The sequence below is a fragment of the Vulpes lagopus genome, chromosome 24, assembly GCF_018345385.1.
Source record: "Vulpes lagopus strain Blue_001 chromosome 24, ASM1834538v1, whole genome shotgun sequence".
Classification (NCBI taxonomy): domain Eukaryota; kingdom Metazoa; phylum Chordata; class Mammalia; order Carnivora; family Canidae; genus Vulpes; species Vulpes lagopus.
The window spans coordinates 32,604,466-32,631,112 of record NC_054847.1 but is presented as its reverse complement, the minus strand read 5'-3'; the positions used below and the strand labels follow the sequence as shown (position 1 = coordinate 32,631,112).

Below are 26,647 nucleotides of genomic sequence, written 5' to 3'. Positions count from 1 at the left end.
CACACACACAGAGAGAGAGAGAGAGAGAGAGAGGCAGAGACACAGGCAGAGGGAGAAGCAGGCTCCATGCACCAGGAGCCCGACGTGGGATTTGATCCCAGTCTCCAGGATCACGCCCTGGGCCAAAGGCAGGCACCAAACTGCTGCGCCACCCAGGGATCCCTCTTTCATTCATACTTTTGTTAATTTGGGTCCTTCCTCTTTTCTTTTTAATAACTCTGGCTAGGGGTTTACCCATCTTATTAATTCTTTCAAAGAGCCAGCTTCTAGTATCATTGATCTGTTCTACTGTTCTAGTTTCCATTTCATTGAGTTCTGCTCTAATCTTTATTATTTCTCCTTCTTGGTTAGGCATTATTTGCTGTTCTATCTCCAGTTCCTTTACGTATAAGGTTAGCTTGTGTATTTGAGTTTTTCTAATTTTTTGAGAGAGGCTTGTATTGTAATATACTTCCATCTTAGGGCTGCCTTTGCTGCATCCCAAAGCTTTTGAACAGTTATGTTTTCATTTTCCGTAGTTTCCCTCTATTTTTTTAAAGACTTCTTAAATTTCCTGGTTGACCAATTCATTCTTTAGTAGGACCTCCATGTGTTTTAATTCTTTCCAAATTTCCTCTTGTGATTGAGTTCAAGTTTCAAAGCATTGTAGTCTGAAAATATGCAGAGAATAATCCTAATCTTTTGATATCAGCTGAGACCTGATTTGTGACCCAGTATGTGATCTTTTCTGTGTGCACTTAAGAATGTGTATTCTGTTGTTTAGGATGTAATGCTCTGTATATATCTGTGAAGCTCATCTAGTCCAGTATGTCCTTCCAAGTCCTTGATTCCTAATTGATCTTCTGCTTAGATGATCTGTCCATTGCCATGAGTGGGGCTCTCAGTTATGGGGAACTGAGCTGAAAGCCCCCTCCCGAGCTCGCTGACCATAACCAGTTTCCCCTCTCCAGGGCTTGGGAATTCTCCTGCCTCGGGCATCCTCGGTCTTTCTCTGCCTCCAAGGATCCTGAGACCACAGTGTCCCAACTAGGATTCTGCTCCCATTTCACCACCTGCGCACATTTCAGGCAGGGATGTCACTCCTGGAGCAGATTTCCAGGTGTTCTGATTTTGTGCCTGGGGCTATACCAGCCTCCCATTTTGGATTCACTTCTCTGCATCTATTACCTTGCAGAAAGTGGTCACTTTTCTATGTGTAGAGTTCTAGCAATTCTTTTCTTACATTTCAGGTTGAATTCATTGGTATTCAGAATGATTTGATAGTTATCTAGCTAAATTCAAGGGACCAGATGAGACAAGGTCAACTACCCTTCTGCCATCTTGCCCTTTACCCCCTCAAATAAAGTAGAATTACTAAAACATAAAGAATACTAAATTAGACATGCAAAAGGATGCTAACTTGAGAAAATTAAGTTTTAAAATTTTTTTTTTTACAAAATCACTTAGCGATTTACTCAAGAAAAATCATCTATACATAGTATAACTCTTCCTGTCCAATTATTTTTGTAGATCTCAGAATATAACCATAATGTATCTTAAGCCTCGGTAGGAAGGTTTATAAATGATTCAGCCAAAATTCCAGAAGTCATTATAACCTCTTTCCGACCCTGTGTATCCTCCTTTCTCTATATTATTGAGGTACAGAACAGAACAATCTAGGTCAGTAGTAATAGATGGCATTCAATATTGTTCTAAATATTTCACACATCTGAGTATTATTTTCAGGAAAATCTTAAGAGAATTCATGTTAATCATCATCATCATCAATAATAATACCTTATATGCTAGAATACACATGCTTTTCAAATTTACTCACAGTCTTCAGTTTCCTTTAAAAAAAAAAAAAGATTTTATTTATTTATTCATGAGTGACACAGAGACAGGCAGAGGGAGAGAAGCAGGCTCCATGGAGGGAACCTGATGTGGGACTCGATCCCAGGACCCCGGGGTCACACCCTGGGCCAAAGGCAGACGCTCAACTGCTCAACCGCTGAGCCACCCAGGTGTCCTTGGTCTTCAATTTCCTATTTAAATTCATTCATTGAGACTTCCAAAGGAAACAAACTAAAAAAAAAAAAAAAAAAAAAAATGGGGATTCTGAAAAAATACCAATAAAGCCTATGGAAGTGAGGAAAAGAGAGAAAAAGAAAAGAAAGGAAAGGAAAGGAAAGGAAAGAAAAAAGAAAAAAGAAAGAAAGAAAGAAAGAAAGAGATTTCATGAGCAAGGAAGTAAAAAGGTGTTAGGTGTAGGTAGGAAAACATAAACATAAGTGTTATGCTAGCCTTAAATAGTATTCAACTAAGTTAATTTTTCTAGAAAAAATGGTTGTCTTCTACTTACTGCTTCTTGTTTATGCTTTGTCACTTTGAATTATACTTTAATCTCTCAAAGTATAAGCTTGCATGAAACTGATTAAGAGGTATATTAGCTTTCAAACACAGCCATAAAAAAAGTATAACACACTTAGTGGCTCAAAACAACACAAGTTACTATTTTATGACTCTGTAGTTCAGAAGTCCAACATGGGTCTTTTTGGGCCAAAATCAAGGTGTCAGCAGGAATGCATTCATTCTGGAAGTTCTAGGGAAGAATCTCTTTACTTGCCTTTTCCAGCTTCTAGAATCCACTCACACTCCTTGGCTCACGGCTCCTTTCTTCCATCTTTAAAGCCAGCGACATTGCATCTCTCTGACCCTACTTCTTTTGTGACGTCTCTTTCTCTGATTCTCTTTTTCTCATGCCTCCCTCACCCACTTTTAAGAGTTCTTGTGGGATCCCTGGGTGGCGCAGCGGTTTAGTGCCTGCCTTTGGTCCAGGGCACGATCCTGTGGAGACCCGGGATCGAATCCCACGTCGGGCTCCCGGTGCATGGAGCCTGCTTCTCCCTCTGCCTGTGTCTCTGCCTCTCTCTCTCTCTCTCTCTGTGACTATCATGAATAAAAAAAAAAAAAAAAAAAAAAGAGTTCTTGTGATTACATTGGCCAACCTGGATAATCTGGGATAATCTCCCACTTTAAGGACATTAATTTAATCCTAAGGGCAAAATCCCTTTTGCCACCTAAGGTGACATATTCATTGGTTCTGGAGATTAGGATATAGTATCTTGGGAAGGGAGCACTACTCTGCCTACAACAAAAGCTTATGTTTAAAATCCCATTCTCTAACCACTACCTCCCGTCTCTCTGCTTCATCCCCTCTCATCCTGTGACTCTACAACCTCTGAGCCTACCACTCCTTCACTGTCTCTTGTTTTCTCAAAGTCCTCTCTTCCCTCCTTATTAAACTAAATTCCATGGGTTATCATCACTGTCCCTTCTTTAGGCACATCCCCTACTCCCTTGCCCATCTCTTGTCCCACTCACTCGGTGAAACCCAACCCTGATGACTCCAGCTCTCCCCCAGTCTGTCGTTGTCTTTGTGTAGCTGAACATGACTGAAGGAAAACAGCCTTGCTGACCGGTGTCCTATTCAAATCCATACCACAAACTTGACGTGGGCTCTTGATTCTATCTGGTATTCACATGTGATTTCCCTGGTCCATTCTCCTTCCCACTTTCCTAAGGGCCCTGGCATGCCTTCTTCTGTCTTCTCAGACCTCATACATTTATTTCTCCATCCTCATTCTTGGCATATGACTTGACTCTTTCTTTCCTGCAAAATGCAAAACAAGCAGAAGAAAGCCCTTCACATTCCCACATATCTCTCTACAGGTCAGCTTCTGTCCTCACATCCTACTTCCTCCTCATGGAACTTGGACTTAATGCCATCATGATCTTGCATGTGGAAATGCATCTTTATTTCTAATAACTGTTGAATCGAGTCATTTTCTTTAATGGGTGTAGTTAGTAAACCACAGTAGCAACACCTATGCTTTTATCATGAGTAAACATCTTAAGGATTTTATACCATGAAACAGTTTTTGCATCTACATCAGAATATTATAACACAAACATATTGCTACTTTAAAATTATGGTAGTTATTAAGTGTACTACTAGATATTATTTATGGCATTAGTATAGAAACACATGCATTAAAGTATCACAGATTTGATTTTTAAAATGATTTCATAACTGTGTTTCAAAACAATTGGTTTTCTTTATGCTCCTATGTATTTTATGCATTTGAAAACATAACAATGAGGGGGATGCCTGGCTGGCTTATTTTGTAGAGTATGCAAATCTTGATCTTAGGGTTGTGTGTTCAAGCCTCATTTTGGGAGTGGACCACATGTAAAATAAAAAAATAATAATTTAATTTAATTTAATTTAAAAATAAATAAAAACATAACACTGATAAGTGTTAATAGGTTTCAACTGTTAAAGGATTCATGGCATAAAAGAGAGACCATAGAGGGACTGTCCTTGCTGCTATTTAAAGCCAGTCCCTCCATTTGTGCACTAGAGCTAGGCTCCTCTCACCCATGAGGACAGATGTCTTCTTTCAGGCCTCCAGATCTATGCTCTGACTTCCTGATTTAGACCTGGAGCAGATCTCTGTGGACAGCACCGACCAGGTTTCCTTGTATCCTGATTTCTGCTTGAGTTTGGACAGTAAAGCACCAGCAGGACATCAAAGTATGGGAGGAGGGAGAAATTGGGATTCAGCTTTGGTTGTGCACCTCTTTCCTCTCAAGGAAGCTGGCTCTCTGGATTCATACATAACTGCCCCTGATTTTTCTCCTCCAGGGAGTTCTCCTTCTGTGGTGAGCATCTAGTGATTTACCTACCATCCTTTGAGAGCCTTCTATAAGTCAATCCTCACCTCTGTGATAATCTCTTCAGTTTCCCTCTTTTGAGTGTGTCATTTGCTTCCTGCCAGGACCCTAACTACTGCGCAGACTCAGAAAAATGGCGCCAGCATTTCTCCTTTCTCCATCTCTCCTACGTTCATTCCCATCAAGAGAGCCTTCTTTCAACCCAGTTTTCCTGACAGCTGCATTTCCATGATAGCCAGACTTACGGTCTCCAGTGGTCTCCTCTACTTCACTGTATAGGACACTCTGGGGGGCCTTTGCCTCCACCCCCAAGACTGTTCCTCAAGGTCATCAACAATCTTCATGTTGATAAACCCCATGGTTATGCTTAGCTCTCATCTTGGTAGATCTACTGGCAGCATTCAAAACAGTCAGATGCTCCTCCTTGATGTGTTTTTCCACTAGGTGTCTAGAACCCCAGAGGATACTCGGATACTCCTTCTAATTCATCCTTGACTCCTGCTAAGTCTTCTCTGCTGATCTTGCTCTTCCACAGTTCTCAGCCTTTTTTTTTCTTTTTAAATCTATACTCATTCCATTAGTAATTTAGTAAGGAACTCCCTCTAACCTATTTCTAATATGTAGTTTACTAATTTATCATGTTTGATTATTGTCTCTCTCCTCCCACCAGAATATAAGCTCCCCAAGCCTGGGGATTTTTGTTCACTTGGTTCTTGAGTGTTTCCTAAGTGTCCAGAACAGTGCCAGGCACATACATTTTTGTTGAATTTAATTGGATAGTAACCATTACCCCCTCATATAAAGGATAACAATTATGACTTTTTCCTTCTATGAAAGCAAAGCCGTAAAACAACAAGAATAAAATATTAATGAATGACTATATCAACCCATAATGAGAATATTCACTCTAAACAAAAAGGCAAGAGACCCCAGCAAGATCAGTAAGTATGACAGTAAATAAAATTAACCTTTAATAAAAAATTGTAAAAATCAAACTTCACATAAAATGAAATTGCAACATATATGACAGACATGAAATTATATATCTGATATATACTGATTTCTTTTAAATTAATCTTTTAAATTAATAAAAGATTGTATAAGTAAAAAATAGGTGAAAGACATGAAAAAAAATTCACAAAAGAAATAAAAATAAATAAACCAACCATCAATCTCACTGTAAGTTCAAACCATAATGATAAGTCACTTTTGCCCATAAAAAAAGGAAATTGTATTTTTTTAAAAGCTGTACATTTATTACTTTTTAAAAGTAAACTCCACCCCTCAATGTGGGGCTCAAACTCATGACTCTAAGATCAAAAATTGCATGCTCTACTGATTGAGCCAGCCAGAGACCCTAAGAAAATTCTATTTTAACTAATCTAAGCCAATAATTCTACTTCAAGGACCCTATCCCAAATAATTAGAGAGCTGTACAAATACATATGTTCAAGGATATTTATTGCAGCAATATTTATGAAAGCAACATAAAATTCCTACAATAAAGTATGGAGCAATCATACCATGGAATATTTTACAGCTGTTCAAACTGTTTTGCAGAATACTCAATGATATGGGAAAATCCTCAAACCATAAAGTTCAAGGTTAAAAATACTAAGATATTAAACTGTTCATGGACCAGGATCCCCAAATTTCAAATACAAATACGTATAGATACATATACCACAAATTAAAAAATAACTAAAAGAAACAGATATATAAATGTTAATGCTTGTTATTTTTATGCAGTAGGATTATGAGAGATTTTGTTTGCTCATTTAAAGCTTTCTGTATTTTCCAATTTCCCCCAAAGTATCAGATATTGCCTTTCACATTTAGAAAAATAATAAATAAATGTTATTAATAATAATATAAAAGTGAGATCAAAGGGCTTCCAAAAGATGCAAACATAAACACTGAGTGTCCTTTTCTGTTTTATAAATGGCTAAATCTTCCAGCTAAAAAGTTCTTATTTCCAGTAGAAGTAGTGCTGGCGTTTTTTCCTTGACTGGATTTGGATAGAGGATCCACTGCAACATACTTGATTTGGAAACCTCCCGCTGTCACTGAAGCGTCACTTAGAAACTTCAAGGTCATGACATTTCCTGGGGAGGAGAATGCAAAAAAACAAAGATGTTACTCTGCTTTGATTTAGCTGGCAGTTCAAAGACTCCTCATTCTTATAGGAGAATATAAAAATTCGTGAACCAGACTCCCGGAATTCAGAGCTGGATTCTCAAGCTGTAGAGTCAGTGTTTCCTTTGCCGCGTGTAGCAGGGGGAGAGACTGTCCTATTCTCTCCCCTGGCCCTTCAATCTGTCCTTCAGGAACTTTTGTGTATTCTGTTTTAAAAGATATTCTTTTTAAAAATGAAAAAAAAAAAAAGGATTCTTTAGGGACAGCTGGGTGGCTCAGCAGGTGAGCATCTGCCTTCAGCTCAGGGCATGACCCCGGGGTCCCGGGATCGAGTCCTGCGTAGGGGTCCCGGGATCGAGTCCTGCGTAGGGCTCCCTGCATGGAGCCTACTCCTCTGCCTGTGTCTCTGCCTCTCTCTCTGGGTCTCTCATAAATAAATAAATAAAATCTTAAAAAAAAAAAAAGCTATTCCTTATAGAAGGAACGGCCACTGAATTACAGGAGAATGTCAAGCAGTTTAAGCCAATGAGATATGGATGGATTATTTATAAATGATGTTAGGGCAACAAACTTTATGTTGCAAGAAACAAAGCCACACCCCTAAATCCCTACTTTACACAGAGTGCTTAAATGCATTTTACCTGTATTAAAGTCCAAGCTGTGCTTAAAAATAAAAAGGAAAATGTTATTATATAAAATAAAATATGAGAATATTTTTTCTTTTTCACCAGGGAAAGGTCTTCTTAATCCACATCACAGATCCAGAATTCATTACAAAAAAACCAAAAAAAACAAAAACCAATAACCCAAAAAAATCCACCTACATTGAATGCTCATTTTTGCCAAGCACAGCTTTAAGTGCCTTTCATCTATTAACTCATTTATTCCCCACAACACTATGAGGTGGATATTATTAAAATATTTATTTTATAGGTAAAATTGAGGCATAGAGAGCCCGGTTTGAGTAGCTAGCCCAAGGGTGCAAAGCTAACATGGTGGAACCAGATTTGAGCCTGGTGCAGTCCACTAAGTGCTCTTATCCACTACACTTTCCTCACACTTGGAAGAGTTGCCTAAATTAAAAACAAACAAACAAAAAGTAACATTTCATAGGTTACTCAATATATACAAAGTGGCACTGTAGAGCCAGTGCCAATTTGGCAGCATCTACTGACACTTAAAATGAAATCACTTGTGCTTCCAGAATTTCACTTCTAGGAATCTACTCTTAAAAAAAAATAAAAAATAAAAAAGGAGCACTGCAAAGTCGAGGTTTAAAAATATCCGGTGAAATGGCCCAAAAAAGGGAAATCAGAAAAACCATCTTTAGGACTTTAAATATTGGTACATCCGTACGGCAACCTGTACGCAATCATTAAAATGAATTTGATGATCTACATCCTGTATGCTGACTTGGAAATATGTCCATGATATCTGTGTAAATACTGTTTATATAGGAAAACACCTGGCAATGGCCACTATGCAGTCACTCACTGCCCTTCTTGGGTGCAGAGAGATGAGAGTGGGCATATTCTTACTTTATATATCTTTTATTAAAGTGGTGTAGTTTATGGGTAGTTTTTAGTTCATTCATTTTCTGATTTTGTTTTTTAATATAAATCTCCTGGAGTGAATAAGCACATATTTAAAAAGAAAACTAGATCAAAATGTTAACAGTATATCCTTGACTGGATTATGCTTCAAATATATTTTAAAACCTTTTCTATTACTTGGTATCAATTCCCTCCTCTTCCTGTTTTGCTGAATCTTTGGCTATTTTAATTGTGTCCTGTTCTGTGTGTTGATTTATCTCTCTGAATAATAAATTGTGTGGTTTTTTTTTTTTCTTCAATTCCTTGCAGTTGTGTTAGAAAAACACTGATTTGATTACGCTTGCAGTAAGTTTTTTTCTATTTTAGACAAAACAAGAAAAATGTCAAGTTTCAGGCTTTGATTCTCCCTGTTTCTTTTTCTTTTTTTTAAAAATAGAATTCTCACCCCCTGAACTACCTCCTACAGGTCCTATCTTCCTGTAACTTTCTGCCCTTCCTGTAACTTTCTGCCCTAGGCTGCCCTTACTGGGAAGATGCTAACAGAGAATGAATAGCTTTTTTAGCATTAATCATTCAAGGACTGAATAAGAAGTTCCATCTCTTGTAATAATGACGCATAAATGAGAATTTCATGAGAACTCCGTGCACCTCAGGGCTAGGGTGTGGGAGTAATTTAGCTAGTGGTATTTGAGCTTAAGGACTACTTAGAAATTGCATTGCAGTGTATTTTGTTGTTTTTAGTTGCAAAAACATTATGATCATTTTTTTTTGACTTGGAGGAAAAAGAGCAAGTAAGAATGGCAACTACTAGTGCTGGGGGTGGAAATAAAAAGAAAAAAAAAAAAACAAGAACACCCAAGAAAGTGAAGATTCTTAGCTAGAAAATATCCGTATAGGCCAATGGCAGTAGTATTGCTTATTGAAATAAATATATTTGACTACCAGCTCATTGCTCCAGGCACATTGCATAGAACCAAGTCACAATGGGTCCCCTGGGGAGCTCAGTGGGTGGGCTTCTGCCTTTGGCTCAGGGCGTGACCCCGGGGTCCCTGGATTGAGTCCCACATTGGGCTCCCTGCAGGGAGCCTGCTTCTCCCTCTGGCTGGGTCTCTGCCTCTTTCCAAGTCTCTCATGAATAAATAAATAATATCTTTAAAAAAAAAAAAAAAAAAGGACCAAATCACAAAATTCACAGGAGTTAAAAAGTTCTGGAGCTCATTGCCAACCATAACTGGCCTTTTGAGGTTTACTATGCATAATTAGCATATTTAAAGCTCACTGACATCTTCCAATAAAGAGACCAGTTTAACATTGTTCAAACCCACTTTTCCCAAATTCACTTGACCTTAGAGTTCTTTTCTCATGCAACACCTATTCAAAATGTGTCCTGGAGCTGTGTTCTTCACAGCCTCTGGGGAGTGCTGTACTAAGATACAAATGCACTAAGTGTGATGTAAAATTTTTTTCAGTGACAGAGGTATTTTTTAAAATTTTGATACTTTTGAAAATACTTTTCAAGCCTTTACTGATGAAACATTTGGTCGTTTATAACCACATTTTACGGACGTCATAACCGACAGCAGTGTTGAGGGTTTGCAGATTCCAGACCATCTCAGACTGTGTTCCTGCACCTGACGAGTTTACACATTTTTAGTGTAAGGAGTTGACATTAGTCTTTAAGTGGAAACACTGCATTTTACAAGCTGGTGAGCTACCTCTGTCCCAATGGTTCTCTCAACTTTAATAAAGGAAATAGTAATAACTACTGGGTTCTTCACTTCAGTGACACTGGAAAAACAAATCCCAGTCCTACACCTCAATTTAGAGCCATTACCTGTACTAATGATGTCTTCTGGAAGCTCATCTCCACAGTACCTGAAAGGAAATTTTTTAAAAAGAGAAGTCACACAAAAGAATATTACACAGCTGCTGGACATGGCTCTGACCTGTATTTAAAGTGCTTTATTTTCCTAAGCAATGGCTCCTTTTTCTATTATTTTATAACTTTCTATTGTTTGGGTTTTTTTTTTAAACTTGAATTTGTAAGGGGAAAAGAGGGATTAAAACAAAGTTGGTTGTTTGAAATAACCTCAGTATAAATGAGATTCTTAAAAAAGAATATGTGGCATTTCTACCCTGTGTACTTGCAAAACTATTTGTGTAGTAGACAATTTTAATCTGTTTGGAAAAATTTTAAATTTGATTCTGATTATCCCATAAAGTTTTCTTCATGGTTAAAGAGGACTAGGTGGATGGCTGATGGTATTAATAATCTGAATTCTAGAGTAGACTGATCTAAATGTGGAAAATTTTATTGGACTTCACAAGAGGGATTGATTTTTATCTGAATCATGACTTGAAAGGAACTCCCTGTACATTACACAAAAGGGATGAATTTATCACATAATATAAATCCAATAAATAACAAATCAGTCTATTGAAAACCTTTAAAAAAACAGTATATTCTTTTATCTAGGGCTATAACTGATTTCTGAAACTAGGTTTAGAATGAAAATGTCACCTTGATTCTCAAGGTAGGATGTCCATTCTTTCAATAAATACTTTGCTCTTAATTTCTCCAACCCTGTTTCCTCTCTTCTTCGAACTATGTTTTAAAACTATTTGTATTTTTTCCCATAGCAGCAAGATAAAACAAAACAAAGAATTTCCCTCCAAAAATCATTGTTCATTTATGCAAGAAGTGCCTTCATTTCTCTTTGTAGTTAAGTTACACATTTCTTTTTTTTTAAGTTAAACGTTTCAAAGTCACAGCAAACTACTGAGTGTATCATTTTTAAGTGTCCTCACTACTATTTTCTTTCATTTAATTATTGTTATGGATAATAGAAAATTGATAACTGATAGTCTATTAATAATGGATAGTCTCAGATATGCGTTATTTGGTAGGGGGCTAAATAAATAAAATACATAATTATATGCTCTGGTTTGTAATATTTTGTGAGACAAAGTTTAAACTACACTGAAGATCTGGGATGGCAACACAGAACTGTGTCCCAGCGTGTTGAAAAACCAAGGTCGAAATATTGAGGAAAGGAGCACTTGTTTTTGTGGCAAAGAAAGCTATTTTAGGGGTGCCTGGTTGGCTCAGTCAGTTAAGCATCTGTCTTGGGCTCAGGTCATGATCTCAGGTCCTGGGATTGAGCCCCATATTGGGCTCGCTGCTCAGTGTGGAGCCTGCCTCTCCCTCCTTCTCTCCCTCACTATCTCTTGTTCTCTCTCTCCCTTTCAAACAAATAAATAAAATCTTAAAAAAAAAAAAAAAAAAGAAAGCTATTTTAAAGACAATGTCCATTGTACAGGTTTCGGTAAATTTTGTGAGAAGGGGCTATACTTTGCTTAATTCTTACATTTATAATGCTTTAACACAATGCTTTGTACACAGAAGAAAGGCAATCGTTACTGAATTTATAATTTTTTTTAGGAGGTTGATAGTAATTACAATACTTAAAAACCCCAACAAACTTCTCAATTCACAGGTCTTCGTCCTCCTTTTGTTAGTTGAATTCTGAGGTCTTTTAATTTTTTAATTTTTTTTTTGAAAGTTTTAAGTAATCTCTAGAGCCCACATGGGGCTTGAACTCAAGACTCTGAGATCAAGAGTTGCATGCTTTTCTGACTGAGACGCCCTGAGGTCCTTTTAAATAGACTATTTGATTCTTACAACTTAACAATAATCAAAAGTCAGCTGTCACTGTTTTAGTTATAAGAACATGCAACAGCTGACTGGCGTCACGTATGAAGAAAAATCTTTGCTAAAAGGGATATGGTGTTGCAGGGAAGTAGAAATACTAGATAATCAATAACTGTGGGGACCTTAAAGAAAATTAAATATCAAACAAAACGTTGGAGGTATTTTTAAATCCTTTATATGGGAAACACATACCTTCCCACAAAACCATGGACGTCATCGTAACTGTCATATATTTCAACATAGTCAGCCAAGCAGGCTGGGTCATCCTCAAGGTCAAAGTCCAGGAAGCTCAGGTGAACACGCTGACCATACTTGACTCTAATGTGCCAGTAGCAGATCTGGTTATCATCATACTCATTTGGGAAGCCTGGAGATTTAAAAATTCGCTTTGGATCTGTAAAGACTCCACCACACTCCTTTGCTGAAATGGATACAATGAAAAAAAAAAAAAAAAGAAAAGAAAGAAAGCATTAGAAGAAATATAACCTCTGTTTTAAGCTGTATGCATGTCTTAGCTCCTATTTATTACTTCTAATGATATGTTAAATATGTATTCTTACAGCTAAAGAATGAATGTTTTCATTATTCACCACTAAATTCTTTCAAATGAATATAGACTGAATTAAAAGATAAAATAGCAAGAAAAAATAGCAATTTAACTAATTGGGCTCCTATTTACTTTTTTTTGCTTTTTATCTTCTTAGCTTAGAATGCACAAATCTCAGGGCTCAGTGATCTCAGGGTTGGGGGTTCAAGCCCCACACTGGGTGTACAGATTACTTAAAAATAAAAATTTTTTTAAAAGAATGCATGTCTCATGTGTACATGCTCATGTATTTTGATGACTGTGTATACCCATGTTATCAACAGCCCAATCAAGATGGCTGGGATTTTGTCCTTTGTGTTGTTTTGTCAACACTGTATCTTCAAAGACTTGGACACGTAGCATAATGAGTCAGAAAAATTCTGTTTGGAAAATCCTTATAGAATTTCAGGATCACAAGGGACCTTGAAGGTTATTCTAATCTAGTTAAAGGAATAATTTATAACCATTCTATATGCCTTTCACTGGTTTTAAATTATCACCTTAATCCTAATATTTGAGGATTTGATGGAGATACTCATGTTTGGTTTTTTATTTTTATATTTTTTTCTTTTTCATGTTTGGTTTTTTAAAGTCATTTATCATTTTATAGATATCTGTCCTGCCTTGTAACTTGGTATGAGAACAAACAAACAATCAAACAACCTCTGCCAGAACCTGTGATTATATAGTGTGACCTGGTGGGAAATGTATGGAGAAGCCCTGGTTAATTTCAATTTCAGATCAAGTAAGTGTCTAATGTCTTGAAAAAAAGATCAATCTGGAAACTCAAAAATAATGTGAATGTTGGTGGTGATGGGGACTGTGGTAGCATTTGAAGACATTTATCATTATATCAGTCAGAGGCTTTTTCCAAGAGTATTATCCTTTCAAATAGCTATTAAAAAAATTGTGTTAGAATTCTTAATGCCATAGAAGTTAAGGAAGCTGATCTCCCCAAGGGCCGAACAGGATCTTAGAAAGAAAGATAGAGGACTGACTAAGGAAGGTCAGGGATCTAGTCTGAGCTCTGTGACTATTCTATACTTTAAGTTTTTCATTGGTAAAGTAAATATGATCATGCCTCTCCTATAACCTACCTCACAGGGCTATTAAAGGATAGCAACATCAAAGATAACTTAAGGGTGTTAGGTAAAATGTAAGCTGTTCTTATTGTATTCTTGAATATTATATAATACTTAGATTATATGTGTACATAAGCATGTACAGTGCCAGTTTTTGCAGTGATTTGCTCTGTCCCATACCATCCTATCTCCGCTGTCTATCCCATAAGATAAGGAAACAATTCAAATATTGAGCTATTTGGTTGTCTATTTAGCTATCCAGCTCTATGTTTTATTGATTAATTATAATCATTGGTTTCTTTTTATGATATCATTATGATTTTTTCATTCCAATTATTTTTCATTGAACTGTTTCTCTCCCAGGGCTAGCTCAGGCTCACCACATCCTAAAAAATCAGCATGTCACTGAATCCAAAAGTAAGCTGAGAATTGAGTAAGAACAAGTCTCACAGGATTCGGTACAAATATTCCCAGAGTAGAAAAGGATTCAGCTTGTCTGAGAAGCAAAAGCAATTTATAAAAATGTGTCAGTTAAGGTGGCGCTCTTATAAAAGGGCAAGGAAATACTGTAAGGAACTTTCCACTAGCACTTCTTCATCTCCCCTAGATCTTGACCTGTGGAAATGACTGAATAGATGCTCAGAGATCCTAAAATTTATCAAGCAAAGGAAGAATCAGAGAATATACTTGGAAATAAAAGTGACTCTTGAGAGTAAAAAGAAGCCTGCTTGTATAAATATACTGAAGAAAAAGGAAGAGGGAGGACGAGAAGATATGGGAACTATTAACAATAAATAGAGAACTAAATATAACATAGGTTTAACGTATGTCAAGGTGATTTGAAAATTATAGCCCTGCATAAATGCACTATACATATTTATTCATATTTTGTCTTAAGTGGGCATAGATGATGGCTCTAGGTTAATTTCTTTTCTACTTAGAATACACATTATTTTGAGATAAAGATTAGCTATAAGCATGAGAAATGGCTCTCCAATGGTTAATATCATTAAATAATAAATTCTACAGTAATATGCTAGACCTTCACTATAACTCACTGTAACTTCACTATAGCGACTTTCTTATAAGGTAGATTGACACAGGACAACACCTGAGGATACTTGGGATCATAAATGTGAGGAAGACTTGGTAACATATTGTAATTCTCTGTAGTATCCTCCTGGGGGAAATGCACCAAAAAAGAACAATCTATTTTTTCTCCAAGAACATGAACAAAGAATAGCTCTTTATAGTAATTATGTTGAATCAATTTTCTTTCTTTCTTTTTTTTTTTTTAAGATTTTATTTATTTATTCATGAGAGATACAGGCAGAGGGAGAAGCAGGCTCCATGCAGGGAGCCCGATGTGGGACTCGTCCCAGATCCTGGGGTTACGCCTTGGGCTGGGCAGACACTCAACCCTTGAGCCACCCAGGCATCCCTAATTTTCTTTTAAAAATTTTCCTAGCTACAATCAACCATGGGAAAATATAAATAAAAATATACTATATAATAAAACTAGTATATCCAGTATATAATTGTGAAAACAAACCACAGAGTGAGGGTTGCTTAGTTTGGAAGTTAAAGAATTTATACACAAAAAGAAATTAGGGGAAAAGTTTACTTGGTCTCTTTTTTCCTCCGTTCTATCAAAGGGGTAATTTTGAACAGTTAACATTTGGTAGTATCACTTTGTTGTTTGGGCTAAGTAACCATGACAAGTTTATAACCTGCTTTTTTTTTTTTTTTTCCTTTGTGGTTAGGAATAGAAAAAAGACCTGAATCTGGGATCCTACCCTGCCTGCTAATTATTGGATATCTGATTTGGGGTAAGTTATTTAATTATCCAATTTCCTGATTTCTAAAATGGATATAACAGGGACACCTGGGTGGCTCATCAGCTAAGCATCTACCTTCTGCCCAGGATGTGATCCTGGAGTCCTGGATCCAGTCCCACATTGAGTCCTGCGTCTTGGGAGAAGGGAGCCTGCTTCTCCCCCTGCCTGTGTCTCTGCCTCTCTCTCTGTGTCTCTCTGTGTCTGTGTCTCTCTGTGTCTCTCTGTGTCTCTCATGAATAAATAAATAAAATCTTTAAAAATAAAATAAAATTGGTAGAACGATAGCTCCTTGCAGAGTCATCACGAATGCTGACGGTGTAGATGAGGAGCATGAGGCAGTGTCTGGCCCAGCATAATCACTCTGTAAATGGTTGTTGTTATTAATAGTCATCATCACCAAGTTGATTTATCTCTGGGAGAAGGAGCCATTTGTTTTTAATAACCTCTTAGTAACATGTAACAGTTTTAGCAAAGTATAAAATTATAATTTTTAACAAACCATGTGGGTTGTAGCAATAGGCATCCCATCTTTCACTCCTATTAAGACGGACTCCATAATCGATAATACCAGTTTTTCCAAATCCACAGTTGGGCCCTGGTTTCACAATGGGGTATCCAACTCTGCCCTTGGCCATCCACCCAGCAGCGCAGACGTGAAATCCTGCAAGAGAAGGAAAGGATTATGGACTAACCAGTAAACCCCTCAGCTGAGTGAAGGTCATCTTAACAAAAGTGGCCCCTTCTCAACTGCCCAAAGCCAGATAGGTAAAAGGAGAAAAATGGTTTTCTTTCTTTAATTTTTATTATTTTGAAAAACGGCTTTCTTAAAAAAAAATAAAATTTGAATACATATAAAATATAACATCTGACTTTTACTAGAAAATGATGTCTTACTTGAAAAAAAAAAAAGAGGCAGATGGACTGGAAATCATAATCCCATGGATGCGAAAACAATCCAAGTTCAGAGCTGGCTCTGTTTCCTAAATGACCTATCTAGTGCCATGAAATAATTTTTGAAATTACCATCAGTCCTGGAAAATAATTTTTTTTCAAATGATAATTTAATTAATTTCTATTCCAGGATCAATTAAGATTTGCTAATATGTTTAAAAATTTGAATAGGGATAAACGTGCTCATTAATTCTGAACAAAGCGTCAGCCCTGTTTTCCCTGCCCAGCTTCAGAGCTGTTTAAATATTGGCCGCTGCCATCCAGGAGCGGTTCTACTAAAGGTCCGGGAAGCCAGCAATGGCCTCGGCCTTTGTGTCTATCGTGCCAGTTACCGCATCCCCGACTGCTCTGTGGGTCTAGACTGAGCAATGTGCTGGCTGGACTTTGCAGATTTTTAGAGAACAGTTTTATTTTTGTCCTGAGAAATACATGTAATATCAGCATAAGCTTTGCCAGGTGTTTTCTTGTTTTTGTTTTTTATCAGCAAAGGGGTTTCTTCAGTGGAGAAGAGAGTTCTGAATGGGGGTGGCCTTTTGGATTCTCCTGTAAATCCATGTAAAACCACCAGGAGAGATGATCATGGTGCATTTTTTTTCCCCCTAAAAAGAAGGAACTAGCACTAGTTAATCACTGCCTTTGCACCAGGTCTCTCTGGTCATCATCCTCTCAGTTTCTTTTTCCTGCCATCTTACAACCTGCTTATCTTTCTTTTGATCCTCAAGTACAACTGCATTCTCCCACTTACCCTACAGAAATCAGAGAAAAGGGGCGCCCGGGTGGCACAGTTGGTTAAGCATCTGACTTTTGGTGTCAGCTGGGGTCGTGATCTCAGAGCAGTGATTTCAGCGTTGGGAGATGGAGGCCGGCCTGGGGCTCCTCGCTCAGTGCAGAGTCTGCTTGCGACTGTCCCTCTCCCGCTGCCCCTCCAACTCCCTGTACCCCCCACCCAACATGGGCACTCTCTCTCTCTCTCTCTCCTCTCTCTCTCTCTCTCTCTCTCTCCTCTCTCTCTCACTCTCAAAAGACATAAATCTTAAAAAAATATTGTTTTTGAAAAAAAGAAGTCACCAAATTCAGTATTTCTTCTACCAAGCATCTGGTAGAAATTTCTTTGAAAAACTCATCACGGTATAACATTTCACATCTAAGGAAACCCAGGCTCGGGTGTTAAGATAGAACAGTGATACAAATGAATAGAAGTGGCATTAAAATCAGGAAGGAATTGGAGTGATATTGGGATAATGAGCCTTTGTTCTCCTCTGACTTCTAATTCTATTAGGTCACAATGTTTTGTGACCCTGAACAAGTGGTGAGCACTAAGAACTCCCCCTGGTTCTGGGCAGAGCAGGTGGGCCGAGCCAGAGAGCAGAGAGGTCACGGGGGCTTGGAGAACTTCTGGAAGCCCCGGAGAGAGACCCTGTGAAGGGGCCACAGGAAGGTGCGATCCCACCCTCCCCGGAGGTGAAAAAGGAGAAAATCCGTAGGTCACACGCGTTACCTATTTTGCGGGCCGCCTCCAGCTGCTTGTAGGTGGCGAGCCGGCCGCCCTCAAACTCGCACACGGCCTTGGCCTCGGCGTACGTGAGCCTGTAGCGGCCCGAGCGTGCTTCCCGGTGGTACACGCCAGCTGCCTGTTCTGCGAATTCACAAAAGGCCGTGAACACACTAGGTAGGATCCATCCTGGCAGAGCGAGGGGCCTTGTGGCCTCCCCAGGAGCCTCCGCAGCCCTGGTTCCTGCCAAGGAGTTTCCTGGGCCAGTGGCCTCGGTACGTTTCATGGTTAGAAAGCTTTTTTGGGGAAAATATGAATGAGGGGAATTTTAGAGAAATTTGAAGACATAGAGGAAACTGGAGGCTAACTTATGTTCCTGAACTGATGCCCTGAAAGAAAGCTGCAAACCAACACTGTGTTTCTACACTATTGAAAGGTGACAAAGTTTTGACTTTTTTGGCTTTCTTTTTGGTCAGTTGAGAACTTGGAAGGGTAAACAGTAGGGGGGGTGGGGGGGAGGGCAAGAGAAACCAATGGAAATTGATCCTCTCTGTAAGCTCACAAAGGTGGAAGAAAATAACCCAAAATATCCGTTTGAGGGAAGTGACTAATGCGACATAACTGAGAATTTAGTAAACAAATAAAAAACTACGGGAAGGTGTAAAGGAATCCCAAGCAAATAAGGACAGTGTCAAGGAAAAAAAATATAGATTCAAACACAGCAAAGAAAAAGTTGGCACGGCGAACTACCAGTTGCCAAATTCTTTATCTGGTTTGTCTTCTTTTTAGTTTACGTGCTGTTCCCAACATATTTTAGGGTGTAAGTCAGAATGGATTGTCTTCCAGGACATCGCTGTTTAAATTGTTTTGAGTTTGGAGTGCACTTTGCCATAGAAACAACGTGAGACGTTTTCCAGGACAATAATCATAACACCAGCTCTAATGGTTCCGTGTAGATGACCAGATTGTGATGAAATCTTGGTGCTGTGACCCATGGTTCCGTGTAGACGACCAGATTGTGATGAAATCTTGGTGCTGTAACCCGGACAGCCCACCACCCATAAGGTCACTCCTGAGGAAGACACAGGTCCCTGGCCTGCAGCAAGACACGGGTCCCCAGGCCGAGGCCAACACCCGGCCGTTCACGGAGGTGCTGCTGCCCCCTTGTCCTGCCCCTGCGGCCTGCGAGGTGTCCCCACATTTCACAGTAAAGTCCCAACACTTATGCACCGAAGACCATGGTCAATCGGATGCTCAAGCCCAGGGGACGCGAGGAACGTCAAAGCTCTCCGTCCTCCGAAGGTCGCCTCCTGCCCTAGAGCCCCTTGTGTGGTGAAGCCTCCTTCACCAAACTGTGGCTGGTTTCCAATCTGGTTATTTTGAAAATATGCCATGCGGTTTGCCAAGTGCTGTGGATCGAGTCCTGGTCTCAGGCGACCCGGACACGAGTGGGCGGGCAATGGAAGTGCCTTTATTTTGAAGTATAAGAGTACTAAGACTTTTGGTAGAAAAAGGGGATGTGTTGAGCTTTCTCCTGTATCATATCAGAGATGATAAAAAATGTTAAAATTGTGTATGTTCCCTGAGAATATAGGCTATCCAGTCTTTACCAGTAGGAATTAATGTCTACACATGTTTCTTTTATTTTTATTTTTATTTTTATTTTTTTTTTACACATGTTTCTCAAACTAAGATTTCCTTGTGTTTTACTCCCTAATCAAAATGTGACGTTCATAGGGAGAAATTAATTAACAGAGAGGTTTTTGAAAAACAATTTTAAGCTTTTGTCCAGGTGATTTTTCTTAAATTTCGAGTCCTAAAACTCATCTAGTAGTAAGATAGTAATTTAAATGGTGGAAATGTAGCATTTTAGCATGTTATTTATTTATTAATTCATTCATTTTAGCATTTTATGATAGCGTTTTAAATTCATTAAATAGTATTCTATATTTTTCCTGAAAGAGCAACAAACTTCCTATTATTTTGCCTTTGAACAGTTGAAATCTCGTATGTGTTTGACAATTTTAAACACACATTTATTTGAAAGTATTCCTCAATTCAGAATTTTAAACTACTAAGCTGGTCCTTTGTACAATGAGTCATAATTTTAAAAGTTTTACCTTTCAGAAGGAATAATTTATTCATTTTTATAGCCCACAGTCATTCATTCAAACTGAGTCTTTAACCAACCCTTGTTCTCCTATTAGCATGGGACGACAGGAGCACGTTGGCTCTAGTTTCTCCTCCTGGTTCTGTGACCTTGTACAAACGATTGCCTACACCTTGGTGTCCTCATCTATCAAATGGGAATAATGATAGCTTTGGAATATGTAAATCATTAAAACCTGCAAGCATAACTTCTGGATCCTAGTAGGAGCTCAAGATAATGTTACTTGTTCTTCTTTTTTAAGATTCAATACAATGGCTGAAAAGAATTGCTTACCTGAGCAATTTTTATATTCATAATCTATGTAAATTAGTTGAAGTGTCTTGTCCTTATCATTAAAAAATTTACTGTTTAAGGAATCATAATTGCTATTTAAGGAACTGGAAGATGCCAGAGTTAAAAATGAACCTTAGCAGTCCCCTGCTTTGACTTTCTCATTTTACTAGTATAGAACTGAGACCAAAAGCTTAAAGTGCTTTGTTTTGTGATAGTTACTAGCAGATTCCTACCTTCCTACCCAACTCTCTTCCTTCTCTAAATAGTTCTTAATACCATATTGACCTAACCAACTGTAAACAATTTGTGTTAGGCTGACTGGTCAATAATTTGTCCCAGATTGAAGCAATTTGCAATTACCCTGAGCCTCAGATTTGCAGCATACTATTAACATTTGGGTGCGCTCCCCTCTACGTCTAGGACAGAACTTCTATTGTCCATGTTCACATTTTTGTAATATACAGCATCACTTAAAAAAAAACAACAGCTCCAAATTGCTTGATCATTAGAGATTTTGACAGAGTTTCAAGGTTTGTGCATATGGATTTAAATCTTACCAGCTTTATGGCAGTTTTTTCCACTTGTAACAAATGTGTATATTTCTTAGGTTTGGGGATGTGCAAGGGAAATAAACAAAGAGACTTGTTCACTCCTCGAGAAAGTCCCAGACCCCATCTTGGCCAAAGGGATCGCACTGTTCAGCATGAAACTAGTTCACTGGCTCAAGCTGAAGGGGGCAAGGCTGTGCATTGCAAATCGAGCTTTTTAATGAAATCCGCATGGCTGCAGTTATTTCCAGAGAGACACATGCTGAAAGGGAAAATATTCCACAGCCATGTGCCTCCTGGCAAGCATAAAACCAAGATCTAGGTTAATTTTGGTTTCTCTGTATTTCTTTATTTTATACAAGAATTTGTCGATTTTCTTCCTGAGTGATTAAAATTTTTTTCACAATCAAACACAGTAATGAACATAAAGCAATATTAATTTGTGGCCTGAGAAAGCATAGTTTAGAGTGCCATACAGGGTATTTTGAGTTTTCCCTATTTAGCCTTTTTTGGTCTATTGTTTATATTCACAGGCGCTTGTCATTCCTTACATTTAACAAAACAAAACAAGAAACTTTCCTTGTCTAACAAAAGGGGTAGGAAAGTATTTATATGGATAGCTCAAGCAAGAGGAATCAAAGTGGTGAGACTCCATTCAGAAATACAAGCTTTTCTTCATTTGTTCTGTATTACAAGGTGGCTTTGCATCAAACTAGTCCAAAGATGTTTGGAAAAAGCAAGATATCCATTACAGGTCAGAGAACACAGGCACATGATTATAAAATCATTGTATATCCCAATTTACCTGTGATGTTTCTGGTATGGTTACCTGCTATGAAAGCTGAATGCAAATGCATTGAAGTAAATACAAAATATGGTGTTATTATTTTGCTCAACTTTCCATACTATATACCATCACATCTGCTTTGAAAAAATATTTTTTTCATATGGAATATAAATTTAACTTCAAAAAAATATTAACTTCTACTGAATAGTTCACTTTATAAAAAACTTTTTTAACTTTAGAAAGCAAGAACAGTCATTTTTTTAAAGGCACGTGCATTCCAATAGCTGTTTTTCCTCAGCATTTTGTTTTAAAACAGCAGCCTTGAACAGAACAGAAAACTTTACTTTTCTCCTTCAACTCACTTCTCCACTAATTCAAAGAAGTAACGCCCCCAATAAGAAGCTCATGAATGAAGTTTCTTACCAAGCCATATAGAGTTATGAAAAATCCCGTTGTTGAATCCCCATCCGTGCGCCTCTTCCCACAGCAAGACAAATAAGGAAATAAAGATGATCATATCTTAGTTGTAGAGAAGCAATAGCCTGTTAGAGGCTGCTCAGTATAAGCTCTCCAAGCAGAGGCTGAAATGTGACTGAAACATCTGGTTTCCACATCTTTTAAATGTTTTTTTTCAACTGTGAGGTCAGCAAGTACTCTCCAATGGGGTTTTTCACTGTAGAGTTACACAATTAACTCAGTGTCTGAAGCAAATCCTCTGACTCATTTGCATTGGCAACCAAAATTAAGGATATAGCATGATCATCTACATTTTAAAATTCATGTACTTGGAAAGTGGTTCATTCAGTCTGTCTGTCACAGACATTTTTCAATTAGGAAGTTTGTGTAACTCGCTGTAGATTCAGCAGTGATTAAAACAAAAACAGAAAACTTTGGTAGGAATTTAAGAGAAAACCCTGAATGTCTTATTTGCAGTAAGTCCATTATAGAGCGTGGGGTTTAGGGTCAAGCACTCATCTTGAACTTGACACTGGTAATGTTACTGTAATTTTCATTAAATATTGCCAAGCTTGTATAGGAAATTTAAAACAAAGGTGTACATAGTTTGGTAAATCCTAAGCTATCTCCAGTGATGTCTTTACCCTCTGTCTGTGTGTGTCCTGGGGTGGATCTCTTGCAGACCTTGGTTTATTGTGGTCAGCAGGTCAACACATCAACTTCCAGAAAAGTAGCTCCATCTCAGAGCTTTAGGACACATCCCAGCAGCTCTGGGGTACCTTATTATATAACACAAATTTCTTGAAGATCGGGGGAAAGGGATTGAGGGGGGTAGATAGAGTTAATAAAGACATGACCCTAGCTTCCCCCCACTCTAACTTTGAAGGTGATCAAAATAAAAGGTGATAATTACTAGTAGTAAAGTCAGCATACCTTAAAATAGCTCAAGCTTTCCACTCCTTTTGTGGAGGGTCCGTGGATCTAGCGATAGCCCCATTGCTCTGATGCTAGTGCCATTTCCTGTTGACTGACAGCCATTTGGGGGCAATGTTTTAGTTTTTCTACTATTGCTGCCAAATTGCTTTCCATTTGTTTTCAAATTCATTTCTCTCGTGCTTTCTTCGTCCCTCCAGTGACTTGGAATCCTTTCAAAATGCCAACTTTCTGGACTTGCCTGGTCTGAAGTTAGCCTGGAATCCCCTAGGTGTCTTTGCACTGAACATTGAAGGCTTGCTCTCATCTCTCCTGGAAAGAGCAGTTGTGAGGATGCAAAATTCACTGGATGCTCGCTGAGGTATGCATAAAATTATTAGGGTTCAAAATCTCTATTTTGGCCCCACAACAAATGAGAAATGAGGGAATTGTATCCCAGCTCACTGAGAGGGTTAGAGAGTTTCAGTTTGGTACAAAAAAGGATATAGTCTAGACCACGTGGGTGTGACTGTGAGGAACACAGCCGTGGTCAGAGAGAACAGGATGAATGGAGAGTTGGAAGGAACAAACCATGACATTTTTCTGGAAAGTAGAATTATATGAGTATTTTAAGTTTGTGGTTTAGGAAGTAAATATAACATAAGGAAGGCTGCAGCACAACCATCACAGCTTCCTCATTCTTTGCCTGGTCACATATTTCCGGCTGTGCCCTTTCCACATTTCTTTGAAATACCCAATTTCCCCTGGCTCTCATTTATCAAAAGTCACTCTCAGGAAGGGGTTGGAAATTAATCTTTACTTAGGTCAAATAATTAACAACAACATCTTTGTTTATTTGCATTTTAATGAAGCCCCAAGTATAGGAAGGTATGAACTTTGTTTTAACATGAAAATTTAATGATTGCTTTGATGGATTAACCCAATCCAGGTAGAGGGCTTCATTTCCTCTCCCCCCAACTCCCCAAAATACAAATATTTCCCCTTACCTCCATACAATGTTTGGAAACCCTACCCTCCCTTTCATCAAGCAAATTGAAAACTGTGCCTAATAGATGTGGTCTCTGGTTTTGAGGGAGTGTTCATTTCTATTGTCAGACTGTTCTATTTCTATTGTGGAAGAAAAGAAGTGGATGAGGATTTTCTTTCTTTTTTTTTTAATAATAAATTTATTTTTTATTGGTGTTGAATTTGCCAACATACAGAATAACACCCAGTGCTCAGATGAGGATTTTCTATGAAAAAGATGCAGTGGGGGATCGCCTGGGTGGCTCAGCGGTTGAGCATCTGCCTTTGAGCCTGGGGTGTGATCCTGGAGACCCCGGATCGAGTTCCACATCAGGCTCCCTGCATGGAGCCTGCTTCTCCCTCTGCCTGTGTCTCTGCCTCTCTCTGTGTCTCTCATGAATAAATAAATAAAATCTTTAAAAAAAGAAAAGAAAAGATGCAGTGGGTATGAGTGGGAACTAAGGGGAGGACAAGTGGGGGAAGAAGAGTAGCAAAGGGAGTGTGGCTTATGAACTTCCCTTGGAAGTTGCCTAAGATAAGTAGGTATCCCCTGCCCAACTCTTAGCACTACCCAGGACGTGTATGGGGAGCGGAGAGAAGACACACTTTTCTCTTAAAAAAGTTCCTTAACAGATTACCAGTCAAATGCTCTACCTTTGTAGACCAATGCTGTGCCACACCTGCCTGCCCCAATCTCTTGATTGGCCCATCCCAAGGTGTGCAGTGCCCCCTCCTGCTCCTGTCAGTTACTGGTTGAGAGTCCAGCAACACTTTTTCTTTTTTCTTTTTCCTCTTCATTCCTTCTTCTTTCTTTTCTTTTCTTTTTTTTTTTTTTTTTTGCAGAGGCAGCTCCCCTTTTGGTAGCTTTTCCACAATGTTCCAATACCCATATATCAAAGCAGCTACCAGATACCTAAAAACAGGAAGGCGAGACCTCCACATCTGATTTGGTCTAAGCCTGCACTGAACAAGCTTGAGATCTCCTAAGCCAGCACAGTGGTTTAGTGATGTCACTGTTACACAGACTTAAAAAAAAAAAAAAAAGACTCTAAAATAGAATTTTAGATATCTGTCAGAAGATAAGAGGAGGCATATTAAGATTTGTTTTTTTTTTATAAGCTCAGTCTCAGCTGGTAGGAAAAGATAGGGAGAAATGTCAGGTGGATGTGGATGGGGGAAGACAAGGAAAAGAGGGAAGAGAAACAAATTCTGAGAGATCTCATACATATCTGATTACACTTTTAAAAAGACTGGATTTGAATAGCAAAATGTTGTAGGAAAATGCAATTCTTTGGCCATAGTATGAAAACTAAAACACAAATTATATCATTTATTGATTATATTTTGTAATCTTGGAAAGAAAAAGGAAAAACAAGAGGAAAAGAAAAGGGTGGAGCTCAGTGAATTACAAAATATGTTAGCGAAAGACATCTTTAAGAACATTTCCAGTAAAGCTGTGAAATTATGCTACAGGAATGCCTCACCCATCCTAAAATCTTCATATGGACTAGTGCGGGAATAAGGACAATAATGGAGATTAAGGTCATTCTAATTTAAAACAACTGGAGAGAATTTTTTTTTTTTTGAGAGAAATTCTGATGCATGGCATAGAACAAGGTTAAAGAAATAAATATGGGGGTTCCTGATGGCTCAGTCGGTTAAGCCTCTGACTCTTGATTTTGGCTCAGGTCATGATTTCAGGGTTATCAGATCAAGCCCTGTGTTGGGCTCTGCGCTGAGGATGGAGTCTGCTTAAGAGTCTCCCTTTCCCTCTCCCTTGGCCCCCTCTTTCCCCCCAGCTTGCATATGTGCTCTCTCTTCTCTTAAAAAAAAAAAAGGGATGCCTGGGTGGCTCAGCAGTTGACCTGCCTTTGGTGCAGGTCATGATCCTGGGGATCTAGGATCGAGTCCCCCATGGGGGTCCCTGCAAGGAGCCTGCTTCTCCCTCTGCCTGTGTCTCTGCCTCTCTCTATCAGTCTGCGTCTCTTATGAATAAATAAATCTTTAAAAATAAATTAAAAAAAAATAATGTATGTGGCATTCCACTCATTAATTCAATAAATACTTAAGAATCTTCAAGTGGAAGGCTGCCAACTTTTACAGGGCCAGTGAGCAGGATAGGGCCTCCATTGAACAATGGCAAATATATGGAAAAGTGAAAGATTTAATTATTTTATATCAAAAAGCTTTTAGAAAGTGAATATGACACTGAAAGAGACCTGACGTTGGATTTCCCATAGGTAGATGGTGTGATAGTCAGTAGTAATGCCCACTGAGTGTTTCTGGTGTATCTGGTTCTCCATCTTCTGGCAGCACGTACTCTATGGCTTTCCAGGTTTTGGTGGGATCATGCAATTGTTTCTGGGCCAATAAAATATGATCAGAAATGATATATGTTATCTCAGAGCC

The 26,647-nt window shown here is 38.4% G+C and overlaps 1 protein-coding gene across 1 annotated transcript; it reads right to left on the bottom strand.

The window, feature by feature from the left end:
• Positions 1-6,160: 6,160 nt before the first annotated feature.
• TNFAIP6 (TNF alpha induced protein 6) lies at positions 6,161-22,422 on the bottom strand. Its single transcript, XM_041739716.1, has 6 exons — positions 22,268-22,422; positions 18,073-18,210; positions 16,123-16,284; positions 12,310-12,538; positions 10,240-10,280; positions 6,161-6,821 (listed from the first exon to the last, which is right to left on the bottom strand). Exons 1-6 carry the CDS (start codon positions 22,359-22,361, stop codon positions 6,652-6,654), a joined length of 834 nt encoding a protein of 277 aa, XP_041595650.1. The 5' UTR covers positions 22,362-22,422; the 3' UTR covers positions 6,161-6,651.
• Positions 22,423-26,647: the final 4,225 nt, after the last annotated feature.

Excerpts from the sequence above, each read along its gene's own strand:
- TNFAIP6 (XM_041739716.1), bottom strand. The coding sequence starts at position 22,361 with ATGATCATCTTTATTTCCTTATTTGTCTTGCTGTGGGAAGAGGCGCAC. Across the intron at positions 16,285-18,072 it reads GGAGGCGGCCCGCAAAATAG|GATTTCACGTCTGCGCTGCT; the intron begins GTAACGCGTGTG and ends CTTCTCTTGCAG. Across the intron at positions 10,281-12,309 it reads GTCCATGGTTTTGTGGGAAG|GTACTGTGGAGATGAGCTTC; the intron begins GTATGTGTTTCC and ends ATTTCCTTTCAG.